We start from the raw sequence: 16,331 nt of genomic DNA, 5'->3' as shown, positions 1-16,331 counted from the left end.
GTTTGGGGTTGACAGGGAAGAGTATCCTTAAAATGAGTGTGACTTAAAAAACAAAAAGAGTGTGACAACAATGGGTGTGAGAGAGTCTACAAAAGCAACCGTTTATAACATCCACCCGTCCACACACCTACAAACAGAATGAATAATGCCCAAAAAAGTGTTTGTCTTCCAGGTGAAAAACAGGCTTCCAAACCGAAACAAAACCTGCTAATGTAGGCACTGATGCCCAAGAGCAAAGCACTCCGAAATCTGGCATTTTCAGGTCATGGTCAGCTCGCCACATATTCACCCTAAAGTAGAGCCTAACAGTTAGACAGTCATCCCCGCCCAGAGGAACCCCAACCAGGTCACCATTGCTTCATTCATAAATGTTAGCAGACTGCTTCATTCATAAATGTTAGCAGACTACTAAGGATCTCACTGTCCAACTAGAGAAAACGTGCAGCATGACAGAGATAAACACGGAGGAAAAATGACACAAGAGAAAACAGAAATAATTAGGAAACAGAGGACAATTTGTTTCTGAAAAGGATAAACTTTTGGTGAACAGTCTTCAGATATTTGAAACAAGATGGCATCCAGAAAACAAGAATAGGTTTCAATGAAAAAGGAAAAGTCAGAGATAAAGAAAGTACTGTTGGAAATTAAAATGCAACTTTAATCCTCACTCTGTCCCATCCAAACAAAGAAGAAAAGATAAAAGGAGATAATGTAGGCCCTACCAGAAAAGAAAGAGAAATAGGATACTCTCCATCACTGGGAAGGTGAAGGAAGTATTGGGACACACAGAAGAGGGATAAAACTAAGTGAATAAGAGGAGGGTGGAATAGCCATTTATCTGTGAGAACAATGGACACCAGAGCTTTGTTTAGATATTTGGTGTTTTCATCATGTCTCGTTTGTCACCATGCATTTTCAGAATATATGGCACACACATGTGCAGAAACAATTTAACGTGATAAGCATATTGTAGAAATGTTAAGCCAAACAAGAGTCAGTATCCTAAGAAGTAAATCCTCGAGTATCTAATAACTCAGCCAGGCTTTTACTTCTAGATCCGAAAATCTCAAAGTCTAGCCTCTATATTAATTGTGAGCACTTGGTATAGAAAGGTTAAGGTTCCAAAAAGAATCTAAAATTCTCTCACAGTGAAGTCAATTCCCTAGAGAAATTTCTGTCATCTTAGTTTTGAAAGCTTGCCGTTTTCGGAGGAGAGTTATGTTTGAAATTTTTGTAAAAGGAAAAAAGTTACATATTGAGAAAAACTCTACTCACACCCTCCACCACCACCCCCTGACTCACGGAGTACACATTCATGCCTGCCGTACATTACTGAAAATCCACAAAACATATCAAAATTACTTTCACACGGCTTTGTCTAAAAATGCTTATCAAAGTGTTAGAACCCACTTGGTAATGTCTGGGGAGAAAACATCCAGTGATGAACCTTGAAATCGCATGTGATTTCCAGTCAACACACACAGACCCAGACACACATGTGGATACGACACAGAAGATATTTTCTGGAAGCTCTTGCTAAATTGTTTATTACATTTTATCTGAAAATCATTTCAAGTTTTGACGACAAGCCGTAACTCAAGAGAAACTTTGTTCAACTGAGACCATCCTCTGGCCAAAGGAGGCTTCAAGCTGGTCAAAATGATCAATACACAAAAGGAAGTTATCCCTTAAAAAAGAAATCACAAGTAGCCCTCAACTTTAAACGTTTTTGAACTTCATGCAGGCTCTAATTTGAAAAGGGGGTGGGAATCCCTGTATATGTTGAAGAAGAGAATGTTCTTTATGAATTGTGGGGGAGGGTACTGTCAAAAACGGAATGGCTGACCCAGGGGGAGTTAGAAGGCTGACGACGTGGAATCCTGGAATGGCTCCCCCGCAGTGGCTCCAGGCAACACAGGCCCCTCCAGAAGCAGCACAGACAGTGTCTGTTCACAGTGGGGACCCTGGCGCTGAGCAGCATTTGTCAAGAGTGGCAGCCCTGGGAGGGACTCACGCTCACAAATTCATTCCGCGCAATGATTCACTAACCCAAGCCAAAGGGCTTTACCATCCCAGCAAACTAAGTCCACCTTCCACGGGCCTGAGACAACCTATATGGAGTTTGCAGAGGAATGTCTGATTTACGGTGGTGAAGCTTTCTTTCCTTCTCAAATAGAGCTCCAGCCTGCTGGGAGGAAAGAAGCCAAACGAAACACTTTCTGTACGTAGATTTCTAAGTCACAGGTGGCATCGGGCGCTCGGTTATGTCTTCAGCTTGGTACAGACACAGAAGCCCCTTCCCTTTAATGTGTTAAAAAAAACTTCCTAGAAATTCAAACATGCCCAGCCTGTACGTTTTTCTTGTTTTTTTCCCGTGGAATAAATTGACAGACAGCTCGACTCTAGCATAATGTTTAAGAGAGTGGGGTCCCTGAGTACAAATGGCAGCTCCAATGCATAAGCGCCCCAAGACTTTTGGAAATTTGCCTCAGCAAAATCTAGTTCTCAGTTTCCTCCCCTGAGAAATGTGCATGAAGGTCGTATCAACCTTGAACAGTTACTCTGAGGATTAATTGAGATAATCTTCATAAAGTTAAAATATTCCCCTGCCCAGAGGTATTGTGGCTGCAAACAACGGAAATAGTAACTCAAACTGGCTAAAACAATAACGAAATGTGTGTTTCATACAGGCTGGAATCCAGAAGAGCAGGCTTCCAGCACAAAATGATTGACAACTTGATGGATTGTCAAAAACCTAGGTTCTTTCCCTCTGCCGTATGCTGCTCTTGGCATTGGTTCATCCCAAAGCTGCTTCCTCTCCTGGTCACATTTTGGCTTCCTATGGCAACTAGGACTACATTATTTCTTATTCATAGTCAATAAAAAAAGGGCAAGGTAAACCTTGCAGAAGCTTCCAGTAGAATTCTCTCAACCCATTGGCTAGAATTGGATCACAAGCCCATCCTAAAATAATCAGTGCAAGTAGAACAGGATCACCATGACCAGAATAAAGTCATCTTTGGAGAAGAAAAGGATGTAGGGAAAGATCATTTAAATGCCTGTAAATGTTGCCTCTTATTAGCATTATTGTCCATGTTCTGTTGCCCCTACAGTTTCACAGACAGTTTTTCCAAAGATGCAACTGGCTATTGCTTCAAAGGTCTTGAAATAGACAATGGATTTTTGTGTGCGTGTGTCACTTCAGGTTTATTTCTAGTAGTGGTCTAAAGTGATGCTTAAGAAAGATTCTGAGACGCCACCTATGCCAGGGAGGGGAAGGTAAAACAGTCAGTTACAGGAATTGGCCAAGGGTGCAAGATATGGCTTCATCAATGCCAAGGGTAGAGCTGAACAGCTGGGCATGTCCACTTGCATTCTTTCTCTGCCACTTTTTAACCTTTAGAACACACAGGACTACCTCTTCAAGACTTTCAGACTAAACCCAGGAGTGCACCTTCACCACTGAAGAATGAGTTTGACAGAATAGCTGGTCTTCCACATTTCTGAGAGTGTGAGCTTTCTCAGCAGACCAATCCAACAATATTCACTGAGCACTAACTCAGCTTCCTATTTTGTGCCAGGTGCTTAGCAGAATCCAAAAGAAGTGCAAGACACAAACTCTGTCCTTAAGAAGTGTCCAATCCATCTCGGAAAAGAAAGCACGTGGACAGTCAAGTGTTAAATAGTAGAACAAGGCAACCTAGAATTCAGGATCCAAGGAAATTGCCAGAGCCATTTTAACTGGCCATGACTAAACTAACCAGGGAGAATCCCATAATTAACTGTAGCGCTGTTGTGCAGATTGGCATATGGGCTCGGCCTCAATCTGTACTAGGGACTGGTACTTTCCACGGAGCAGGCAGACAGATGGCCTCAGAGTTTTTCAGACTTTGCGTCAATGTCTCCCATGCGCTAACTGTAATCACAACCTTGACTTTATATAAATACATCTTCTTCCAGAGAAGGATGAATCCTGAAGCCTGATGAGGTGGTAAGTTTCTAGAGCTCTGAAAGTGTGGCAGTGGCTTCTCAAGGCTCTATCTTCCAACAAACCCTCCGGATTCACAGCTCGAATATGCTTGATCTGATCTAAATGGCTCTGTACCCTTGGTCCTAGAGGATATATTACATAGAGAATATATTGGAAATCACTGACGTGACTGCCCATCCCGATGCTGTGTGTTTACAACCTATGCGGAGCAGCTAAGTCTGATAAAAATGTATTGAGCAATAATAACAATAACATTTACTCACCAACAGACAATTAATTCTGAGCACTGGATAGACAAGAAGGGACATGCTATAAAACCAGGGAGATGTATTTCTGGTTTACAAGGAATTCATAATCTGATTAAGCTGATACGACATAGATGTATGGAACACTATGTATAAAGCAACATATAAGACTACCACCTGTGGTCCAGGCCCTTACTGACTCACAGTCAGATCGTGGCAGTCAGTCCCTTTGGAACCAGTCCTTTTATAATCCGTGTGCTCTATCACATCCACAGGGCCATCATCTTCCCAAAGTACAGCGGTGGGCAAGTCACTTCCTTGTTGGAACAACTACGTGGCATCCCAGCGCCTACCAAAAAATTACCCTCCTGGCTTTCCAGTCCTCCGACTACCCTCTAATATCTGCTCCTCTCCAGTCTTCCAGTCTATTGCCAATAGAGCAGCCCTCTTTCACTAAATTCATTTACTCAAGCTCTCCATTTCCAAATACGTCATGGCTGCCCTGCCTCCAAGACTTGCTCACCTGTGCATATAATACTCTCCCTGCCTTTACTTATTTGAGTCTCACTCTTCTTTGAAGAGGAAAATCTGTTTCCTGCCTCATTACTTTCCTAAACACACTGGATGACAGAGATCATTCCCTCCGCTGAACTCCAGTAGCACTGGCATTTCTTGGGTAGCACTGTGAGTCATCCTGCATCGATCTCGTATAAGGGTCTTGCCTTCCCATCTGGGTCTCCAGTTCCTGGACGTTTAGTGCCTTGTCCCAATCCTATCTGCCCAAAGCTTAACAAACACAAGATCTTCAACAATGCTGTTGATGGCAGCATAAAGTCAGGCACTGACTATGGAGCAGAGTAATCAGTTACAATCAGAATGGACTAGAATGAATTTTAAAAAGCCTTACTAGGCAGGTGACTTTGCAAACTGCGCTCGGAAGAAAGGACAGGAATGGCAAAAGGGCAAGCAAGAAGAGTGTGGGTTAAAATGGAGACGGCGGACATGGGAAGGAATGGGTGGATCTGAGAGCCTGACCATGTTCTGATAGTTGAGTAAAATCAACAGATTGGTACGGAAGTCTGGTGGCCACATGCCCTTCCCTTTGCATATCTTCTAGGTGTAACTTGCTTAGGGCCATAGAGTTGACAATTAGGGCCAAGAAAAAGTCATCATCTAGGCTTAAATTCTATCTTATGACCTTTAAATGTGCTTCTTCTATTTAATTCTTTGAAATATTATTTCCTTGGGTGAGGTACCTTCTTCCAATGGGAGACTCGTTCGTGAGTTGTTTGCTCCTCATTTTAACCTTGTCAGAACAATTGGGCGGAATTGCAAATGCCGATTACTGTTTTGCACACATACTTATTTTGCTTTTCATGTCCTTGGGTCCCCCTCGAAAACTCCACGTTGTGGCAAAGACCCTGTGACATTCACATCTAGGTTTTCAGGGGTGTCAGGGGATATCACGGGGCATGTGCTGCTCAAGGGGTCAGCTGGGTTCCACTGAGGCTGAAACTGAGATCCAATCCACTAGGTCTGACCTGAGATCCTTCCCATGCAGAACACTTCAACCTCAATCTCACCTCAACTCTTCCCAGAGTAGCCATCTACCGGGTCCATACAGCAAAGAGAGGAAGATGTGCCGAGGAATGTGTGGATTATATCCTACTTCTTTGTTAACTTTGCAAACTTTCTACTTCTCTACAGTTCTGGATCACCAGAAACCCAAAAGGGGTCCTCTTAATTCCTCATTTAAAGTGTCTTTCTTCTTTAAACACTATTATTCAAACCTGTCCATCAGTTTTGTCTATATGTATGGCATTCTCCGTGCATCCACAGTATGACCCTAAATGAAAGAACCATGGAATGCAAGAACTTGAAATCTCAGAAGGATCTCAGAAATCATCTCATCAAAGCCCCTTACTCTGTAGAGTCACCTACGGCCCCAGAGGGGAACATGGCCTGGCCACTCTCACCTGAGCATGTTACAGTTCTCTGATTCTATTAAGGACTAATACTTTTTTCCTACAATTTGACCTGTGTCCTTAATGCAACTGCCATTGTGAAGAACAACTGAGTTCCCTCCGTTAACGAGAATCTCTTGCTCCCTCCACTATAGAAGCACACTTAATGCAAGAAGAGGATTTCACATTTCCATCAAAAAAAAAAAAAAAAAAAAGAAAAAAGAAAACACGTGTAGGCTTTATCTGGAGATCATATTATAGCTCAGTGAGCCCAATTCCCTCCTCTCTTAAACTTACATAATGTAAAAAAAAAAAAAAAAGGACATAGAGGTGATGAGTCAGATACCTGCTCTTCTCTCAAGGATCAGCTTCCTTCAGAACAGTGTTTCGCAACAGCATTACTATTAGTATTTCAGGTGAACAATTCTCTGTTGGGGGCTGTGCATTGCTTGTGTTTATCACCATCCCTAGCCTCTACTCACTCCCTCAGCCGGAGCACCCTATCCTTGTGCTGCCCCCGTTATGAGAACCAAAAATGTCTCCAGACATTGCCAAATGTCCCATGGCGGAAAAGCTGATCCCATCCTTCTTGAGAACCAGTGGGTCTAGAACACACCATGAATGCGGAGGTGATTCTGAGGGGTCCTTTCAGAAGTTTCTTGTCAGTATTTGTGTTCCACGGGCTCCCACCCGCCAACTCTGACATCACTGCTATCATTTCCACCCTGGACTCCCACAGAGAGGCCAACACACAGCAGGCAACTCAGCCCCTTTTTCTTCATAATGCCTCCTCACAGGGCTGTACAGGTGTATCACACTTAACAGTGGAGATAACAATTGAAAATCATCATGTTGAAAGGTCAAAATTGAAAGTCACATATTAAAAAATGACTTTTTGCCATAATCTAATGGGGAGCTGTATTTGTGATCTATCGCTGTGTCACAAATTGCCCCAAATGAAAGCTAACCTAATCTATTAAAAATAAAGCTGAAACAACAAATATGTATCATTTCACACAGTTTCTGAGGGTTGTTCCGTTCCTTACAGGGCAATAGTGGGTCAATTCATTTTAGAAGAATTTTCAACCAAAGCAGGTTTTTGGTTGCCCTCTTTCAATAGGAAAAAATAATTAAAAAACCATAGCACATATTATTCGCTATTTCAATCAGTCATGATGCTGTAAGAACATCAAGGTATAAGTAGCAAGGCCTTTCCAGATCCATGGTAAAATAAAGGGCATCAAGCTTAGCCTCCTATAAGAGATGGCCTCTGATCTGTCTCCTGGCCAAACACAGACTTGTGAGAAGGACTCTGAAAGCACTCAAGTAATAATGGAGGATCCAATGGCCTCTGGTCCCTCATGCCCTTCCTATGTGTTGTTCTGTGGATGGTAAGTCGACAGTAAGCTGAGGGGAACATCCCCTAGCCCTGTCTTGCCATCACTATAGCTGCATGCTCCTCCCCATGGCTCAGCCTTCACTCCAGAAGGAGCTGATGTTCCCAGAGGCTGGGCACAGTGAAAATCATGATAAAAAGATTGTGACGCTAAAAAAAAAAAAAAAAAAAAAAAAAGAAAAAAATCTCTTCATCAAACAACATTTAATGTTGAGATCCTTCTCTGAGTTAGAACTTCGCTTATAACAAACCACGTCACAACAGTGGAACAGTGGAATAAAACAACCTTAGTTCATGTGGGCCAGAAATGTGGGTAAGGCTCAGCCGGGCCATTCTTCTGCTTCACGGGGCAGTGGCTGCTGTCGATTACTCAGTTGTATTCATGTGATTGCAGAGGCGGGCTGGAAGTCTGGGAAAGATTCACTCACATATCTGGTGTCTTTGGGCTCCTCTAAGTGGCTCCTGTCTCTGCAGAGAGTGGGCATAGGTATCACGGGATTCCTCAAAGGAGAGTGGTCAGATGCCTTTCATGGTGGTCGATTTCCAAGACCAAAAGAGGATGATGCTAAACCTCTTCAAGGCTCAGCCTAGAACTGGCACCGTATCACGTCTACCCCATTCTGTTGGTCAAAATGAGTCACTTTTGAAAAGTTCTCTCATGTCAAACCCCCTTTGTGCTTAAAAATCTCTGGCCTAACGTCTTTGACCTCTAGACCCAGACTTAAAGGACTCATGTGATTAGGTCAGACACACCCAGACAATCTACCTATCTTAAGGTCGACTGATTTTGGACCTTAATTACAGCTGCAAAATCCTTCCACAGCAGTACTTAGATTAGTGCTTGACTGAGTAACTAGGAGACAGTATGTGTACATCAGGGGCTGGGAATCTTGCGGACTATAGAATTCCGCCTAACAAAGTGAGACAACTGGTAAAATTTGAATAATGTTTGTACGTTAATTAATAGTATTGTATCAATGTTAATTTGCTGGCTTGGCTAATTTTGTACCTTGGTTACATAAAATGTTAATATTAGTGGAAACTAGGTGAGCAGTATATGGGAATTCTAAGTATTATTTTAATCATTTTCGTAAATATAAAATTTTTTAAAATAAAAAGTTCAAAAAAAAAAAAAGCAAGTCACCAGACCAGCCCAGGTTCCAGGGGAAGGAAAATAAAGTGCATCTTTTGATGGGAAGAGAGGCATGTGCCTATCAGAAGGGAGGAATTGATGGTGACCATCTTTGAAAAGTGTTTATTACAGGCGCTATGAGTTAAAAAAAAGAATGAACATAACCAGTTCTTCTCTCACAGAACATGTAATCTGGTGAGTGAGAGAATGTCTAGTGGACAGCTATTTACTGTGTGCCTCCTATAGAGTAAGCATCATGGTAATCACTGGAGATGCAGTGGTGACTAAGATACCCACAATATTACAGTTAATAGGAAAGAGCAATTGGTGACTAGTAATTATAACTCAGTGTGTGATAACTATTATGTTCAGATAAATACAGAGGCCTGACATAGCAAACAAGATGCAGAAATCACTTTCGATTGTGGAGATCAGAAAACGCTTCGTTCATGGGTTAAGACAAACACAAAGATGTACTCCCCTCTCCCCTCCACTCTAACCCTTTGGAATTGCTCCACACAAATCGAGAGAAGTTATCTGTATGGTTCACTGCTGTATCTTGTATTTGGGGGGAATTACATTTTTCGCTGAATTTGTTCATAGAATAGATTTTTACACAAATGAGTATTTTCCTACTAATAAAAATTGTAATTCAAGCTGGAGTCATATATATCATCCTAGATATCTGTCGTACTTCTTTCATCTGTCCAAGGAGAAGCTGAAATTTCATTGGAAATGGGTGCCACTCATTTCCTGACGTTCAGTACCTCTAATAAGCTATCCTTTGTTTACACTGATGTCTCTCTCACTCTCCAGGTCTAGATCTCAGCAGTGTGCTGGTTGTTCTCTAGGGAACTAAATGGTGCCCCCTACGTGGTTAAGTCCAAGTGTTCTAGGCTCTATCATTTTTCCCAGCAACGGCCTTTGGGAGAGCTGCTTTTGACCTACTTCATCAACAACCTTATGGCTCCACTGAACCTTGAAAAAGATTCACAAATGGCAGGCTATCTCTGTAAATTCATACACAGAAAAATCTTCTGGAGTGGGGGGAACATTTTCAGGTCCTCTTTGGTAGACGTATATGTTCTTCGGATGTTTAACAGTCGAAAAACTGTGATATCTCGCTGAGACGGCAGCCTGAGGAGACTTTCCTGAGGGTTTTGCTGACAGTGTTTGAGTTAAGCTGATCCTTTCGGGAACCCTGTTATTTCTAGAGCATTTGCAAAGGTTGGAATGAATGGATTAGGGTCTTTCTGCTCCTGATATGTCTCGCCCTTTACCCCTTTGAAGATCCTGAAGTCCTGGGGTACATGAGCTTTAGGGACACAATCTGAGGGTAGTGTCCATGGTAATGATGGCAGGGTATCACTTAGTCACACTGAAGGTGATGGAGCAGAGGACCTGTGAGTGTGTCCACTTTAACATGACGACCTCCATCTTTTTCTTTTTTTTCCGTGGCTATGCCATGCAGCATGTGGGATCTTAGTTCCCCAACCAGGGATTGAACCCGTGCCCCCTGCAGTGGAAGTATGGAGTCTTAACCACTGGACCGCCAGGGAAGCCCCAACCTCCATCTTCAGGCAGTAGCCTTCAGGGCTTCCCAGGCACATTGAATAAGTGCATTAGTACACATAAATCTATTAGGATAGTGCTTTACATATAAGACCTTAACAGATATTGTTGTTGGTGTCATTATTTTTATTATTATTAAGCATCAAATTTAACCCCAGTCACAGAACTCATAAGAAGATCTTCCAGCATTGCTGAACTATATCTATCATGTATCCTAAGACAGAGAGAGAGAGAGGGAAAAAAAGAATATAATAAGAGCTCTTATTTCACGCGGATGCAGAGTAAGTCTACTTCAACTTTGCACAGGAAATGAAAGGTACTGACTCTGACTACCAGCAGAATCCTCTTCCTCCCCCAGCTGGGCCTATTCTAGCTCTGACTGTTCATTCTCCCAAGTTAAAAAACCTTCCCCCAGAAATGCACCCACACAGAAGCCCACCAAGCTACTCCTTTCACCGCGTCACCTGGGTCGTATGAGTGTAGCTGCACAAACTGATGAGTTTTGATCCACTGTCATCTCTGCAGGGTTTTGTCGGTGACTTCAGCTAACTGAGTCACTTAGCGAGGCCTGAGACCACCTCTGCTCACGTGCTGGGCCCACATCCTTTCACTTAAGTTTTCCCAGAAAGTAAATTTGGAGAACCAGACAAATGTTTGGGATGCAGAAGATGGGAAAGAGGGGCCCAGAGGTGGAAACCCTAGTGACTGGATATTTCCAACTCTGTCATATTTTTCAAGAATGGAACACTCTCCCATTTGCACAGTTCAGCAAATCAAGCTGAGAAGATTCAGGGTCCTGGGTCACTGGGCACTGTTTCCAGAGGGAACCTGTGGGTCACCGCATTTCTGTTTTGCCCCCTCATCTGTGTCAATGCCATTGCAAACGTTTGGCTATCTATAATGACAATCCTGGAAATATCGTTCATTTTCTACTATAATGACAATCCTGGAAATAGAGTTCATTTTCTACCCCCCCAAATAGTGAATCTTTAACAGTCCCCCCCAAAATAGACGCTACAATTTTCTTGACCCTCTGAGAAGAAAGAACATAATAACGTCCATTACTAGTATATTTCAAAGCTTTGATCAAGAACAGCCAGGAAGTCCTTTGTAAAACCTACAAACATAAATCCAAGTCTACTGGGGTGAATGTGTGTTACACGTATTGCCACGTCCCATACCAAGAGATGCTAGGGCCATCCGAATTTTTCTCTAGGGTTGAGAAAGAGGTAAAGGGGCGGACAGAAAGATATTTTCCTGTGGCCGTTTTACATTAATTTCTTTCTCTGAGTTGTGTGTTCTGAAGCTAAGTCTTGCTGCATGGGCAGCAATTGTGCACAAGTTCTGGGTGAGAGCAAGTTCTGCTCATTCTGCAGATGAGCAGCAAGAAAGCTTTGCTCCTCCAATCTCTGCGGTCAAGAGCCAAAGAAACCAATGTGAGGTGAACAGACTGTCATGTGGTTCATGTGCCAAGAAAAAGAAAGGGGTGGGGGGAGAAAGGAGGGGTGCGTCTGAGTGTTTTTCATCCTGTTGAAAGAAGAAAGCAAAGGGAGGCTCCCTGTTTCACAGATGGCAAAACCAAGGTGGAGAAGGTACCGCCTTTCTGGAGGCCGTTTGGCAGCAGTGATTAGGGGCAAACTACTAACCCCCTTGAAGGCCGAGTCGCTGCCTTCTCCAAGAAAAAGCAAGAAACAAAGGGACTTCCCTGGCGGTCCAGTGGTTAAGACTCAACGCATTTCCACTGTAGGGGGCACAGGTTCAATCCCTGGTCGGGGAACTAAGACCCCACATGTGGCAAGGCCAAGAAGAGAAAAAGCAAGAAACGAAGGCCAAGGCTGAGCGCTGGAGCAGACCTGTCAACCTTCATGCCCCCCTTCCCCTTTCTCTGATGAAACGAAGGCCAAGGCTGAGCGCTGGAGCAGACCTGTCAACCTTCACGCCCCCCTTCCCCTTTCTCTGATGAAAACTCAGTCACAACAGCAAGACCCCGGCGGTCACAGAGTCTAGTCTCTGCTCTGTATTACATTTCATTTATTTATGTTTTTCTTAGCACTGGGGGCATGTGACAGGTAGCAAGCCCAAGGGCTCTGCCCCAGACTGGGGTGACATCTGGAACACTCCTTCACTTCGTTCCCTGAGTTTTGAGGGAGAAGGAGAGGCAGCCAGTTTTTCACGGCTCACCCCGCCCATGGATTAAGCCAAAATCGCTTGTGGAGCTCAAGTCATGGCCAGAATTACCCCTAGTTATCTTCCAGATCACTGAGCAAGTCCTATTTTTCTCGAGGTCAGTGGTGGCTTTTGGTGTCCATGCTTATGTAACATGGACAAAAAGAAAAAAAGAGAGAAAGAAGCGGAGGAGGAGGAAGAGGAAGATAAAGGAGAGGGAGAAAGAAAACATTACTATAGAGAAAGGATGGGGAAAAAGTGAAAAGTCAAAAAGGGAAGTGGAAATAAAAAAAGAGAAAGTAGAAAAAAATGGACTTACAGGGAAGTGTCAATTAGTCACTTTGCATAGCAGTTATTCTCCTGTCATTTTAGACTTTCAAACCAAGGAAGAGCAGCCTCCATATTAGTTTCCTATTGGTGCTGTAACAAAATATCACAAATGCTGTGGCTTAAAACAGCACAAATTTATTATCTTATAGTTCTGGAGATCAGAAGTCCAAAATGAGTCCAAAATAGGTCTCACTGGGCTAAAATCAAGCAGGACTGCTTTCCTTCTAGAGGCTCTAAGGGAGAGTCCTTTTTTTTTTTTTTTTTTTTTTTCATTTTTCATCTTCTAGAAGATGCCTACGTTCCTTCATTCATTTCCATTTTCAAATCCCATAACAATCGGAAAAGTCCTTCTCCCATCATGTCACTCTGACAACTGACTCTTTCACACTTAAAGGCCCCTGTGATTGTATCAGGCCCACGAGGAAAATCCAGGATAATCTCCTTATTTTAAGGTCAGCTGTTTAGCAACCTTAATTCCCTCTTGCCATGGAAGGTGACACTATCCACAGGTTCTGGGAATTAGGACATGGGCCTCTTTGGTGCGCCTATCACAGCCTCTTATTAAAAATAAAGGATACAAATGACCTTATTTACAAAACAGAAACAGACTCACAGACTTAAAGAATGAACTTATGGTTACCAGGAGGCCAGGAGGGAAGGGTGGGGGGGAGGGATAGATTGGGATGGACATATACACACTGCTGTATATAAAACAGATAACCAACAGGGACCTACTGTATAGCACAGGGAACTCTACTCAACATTCTGTGATAACCTATATGAGAAAAGAATCTGAAAAAGAATGAATATATGTATAACGGAATCACTTGGCTGTACACCTGAAACTAACACAACACAGTTAATCAGCTATGCTCCAATATAAAATAAAAATTTAAAAAAATGTTGCAAAGGGTCAGGAGGCTGGGTAGTCCCTTTAATGTTAAGATATTAACGAATGGGAAAAAAGAACTATTTCTCCAGAAAAAAAATTTGAGGTGGGTGAGTTCTGTTTCCTGGGTAGCATTTGAGCCCCTCCCAGTACCCGGCCTCCCCTCTTGGCATTCACAGGTCAGGTCAGGCTGGGCTCACACTGTGATGGGCTCACCAGGGGCCCCAGGGCCAACACACCCTTGGGTCTGTCTGACCTGGGCGTGCTCTCTCTTCCTTTCCTCCTCATCAAATTTACTTCTTCCAACTCTCCACCCTTCAAAACTCACATTCTCTCCCCCTAGTGTGTAGAATAAATATATGGTTTCAAAGTATTTGCATTCATTTGTCAATAATATGTTAACTTCCTAGAGTGATACTAAAAGACATGGTTTTGAATCGGCTTTGGGGGAAATGTGTCTATTGGAGGTGCTTATACTCCACAAGTCCCACCACATAAACCTGTCCTGCATAGAGCCAGCCTGGTTTAAAAGTTCAGGTCCATTTGTGCCCAGAAGATAGCCTGGTGTGTCTACACAGAGAAACCATTTAAGCATCATAGGAGAGTAGGAATTTATAAAACACTGAACCCTGGTATTTCTATACTAGGATTGTAAGAAGTAACACAATTTTATCCTGATGTCTGAGAAAAGTTCTACATTTCCCCTGTGATGTGTTTTTTATTTTCCCAACAGCTGTTTGAAATGGAATTATGTACCTTTCTTCCCGAACCTTTTCATCCTCCTCATCAAATAATGATTGTACCACAAAATAGAGAGGGAAAAGAAGTGAGCTTGACATTCTGGCCTCCTAAGTGGCACTGATGCTACAATCAAGGTGAACAACCATTTTCTGCAGGCATCTCGTGTCTGAAGAATCTCATGAATTTAAGGACTCACTATAGCGGATATTCTCCCATGAACAGAAGCAAATGCAAGAAGAATCGATTAATCTTGGGGGATGAGTTTGATAATGAATAGCCCAGGGCCAGGGAGTGGAGGGTGAGGACTGTGCCTTTCTTCCCCTCTCGTCTCCTTTGCCACATGAGCTGTCAGAGCAGAGGCGGACGATCTGGACCTAACGTTCTTTCTCAGCACCTGCTGGCCCAGGATCTGGAGAACGGGTCCTGTGGATAAAGGCAGCATTGGGCCACATGGGACAGTGACAAGCAGGACTCACATCCCTAAAAGCAGACCACACGCCAACGTCATGGGACCAAAGAGTCAGTGGTGAGCTCTCAAATTCAGGTGAGATACGAGCGGGTGTGAATTTCCATGCAAAAGGCTGAAAGCAGGGGTCTTGAAGTCTTACGCAAAAGCCCCCCACTGTGGGGTTATCTAAGAGGTTAACCCCACATAGTCTAATAGTCTAATGAGCTAGTATGAAATAACCTATGTGAGACCTCCCTTGTTCTTCTGTTTTTTTAAAAAAAACATGATTGGGCTTCTAACTCCTAGTAGATGGAATGAACATGAAAGAACACCAAGTAACCTGGGGGAGTCACATAAAACTGGTCAATGTTCATTTCTCTTCTTCTGGGGAAACATTCAGCATATCAGAATGCATGATGGAAAATATCATGCTTGATTAACCAGAAAATCATGGCAGCAGAAAGTTTAAGAAAAAAATCAAGGGAAGGAAACCAGTTGCTCGTGGACACACATAATGATTAACCCGCGAAGTTTCAAAGAACTTTCTAGGCCAACCTCAGACACAAATCTGCCAGAAGGTAGGCCTTGACACAAAGTGAACTGGAGCATATGGTATCTTAATAGCATGTTTGGCTTTGGAAATGCATAAGATAATAGGTCCTGATAATTAAAACAGCACATTGTTTATAGGTATAACTTGATCTGGGACATGTTGCTAGAAATTTTAGCAAGCACAGTGTTTCTTGCAGGACTAATTATCTATCTGAACTTGAAATATATTCTAAATTACTTCTCTCACTAAATCAGTTGGGTAAATGCTATCTGTTGGGTAATGAACAGGTTCAAAGTTCTCCTGGATCGTTTTGAGGTGTGTAGGTGGAAATCTGGACAGCTACATATATGATTACACTGGAGACGGTCTCCAGTGGCAACTCTGCTGTGGACCAAGACTGCACAATCAATCAACCGAGATTGATTTCAAGGTTTTAGAGGCATTCTGTGACCCTCTCTGAATGATCAACATCCTGCTACATATGGCGACCCAGAGAGTTAAGGGTTATTGCTCAGTAACCAAGTAATTTGCATTTCAAGACATCTACTTGGATCACTAGGAGAAATGGTGGAGAAACGTCTTTCAAGATATGTGTTTTGCCAATTCTCTGTCAGCCAGCCTTTTACCATTTTCATTACTAATTGTATATACATGGAAGAATTTCATTTAGATGTCTGGCCTGAAGTGAATGTCTCCAAATATATATCTACAAATTGGCCACTGGGGGAAAAGTACTGAAGAAGGTATCAAATTACCCTTGCATGATGAAATTCTAACTAGTGGGATAACAGCAGGAGTTCTTCAGAATAAGTTGTCCACAAAGAGGAAAGCAGAGAGGACAATAAGTGTTTCAAGAATTAGTAGGCATTCTTCTAAAAAGTCCCAGGAGGCCTCATGAGAAGAC

General features: G+C 42.8%; 1 protein-coding gene across 12 annotated transcripts in view; it reads right to left on the bottom strand.

Moving 5' to 3' along the window:
- Positions 1 to 16,331, bottom strand: part of SUGCT (succinyl-CoA:glutarate-CoA transferase) — an 806,218-nt gene that overhangs the window by 70,787 nt on the left and 719,100 nt on the right. Inside the window, exon 16 of one of the 12 annotated variants that reach the window (XM_028490202.2) lies at positions 7,927 to 8,216. The exons of the other annotated variants lie outside the window; for them this stretch is intronic. Within the exon in view, the coding sequence (XP_028346003.1) occupies positions 8,184 to 8,216 (33 nt within the window). The 3' untranslated portion in view covers positions 7,927 to 8,183. Of the gene's footprint in view, positions 1 to 7,926; positions 8,217 to 16,331 lie in introns of those variants that run through there. 12 annotated transcript variants of the gene reach the window in all.

The sequence above is a fragment of the Physeter macrocephalus genome, chromosome 5, assembly GCF_002837175.3.
Source record: "Physeter macrocephalus isolate SW-GA chromosome 5, ASM283717v5, whole genome shotgun sequence".
Lineage (NCBI taxonomy): Eukaryota > Metazoa > Chordata > Mammalia > Artiodactyla > Physeteridae > Physeter > Physeter macrocephalus.
The sequence above is the reverse complement of the archived record's forward strand: the minus strand, read 5'-3'. Positions and strand labels throughout refer to the sequence as shown.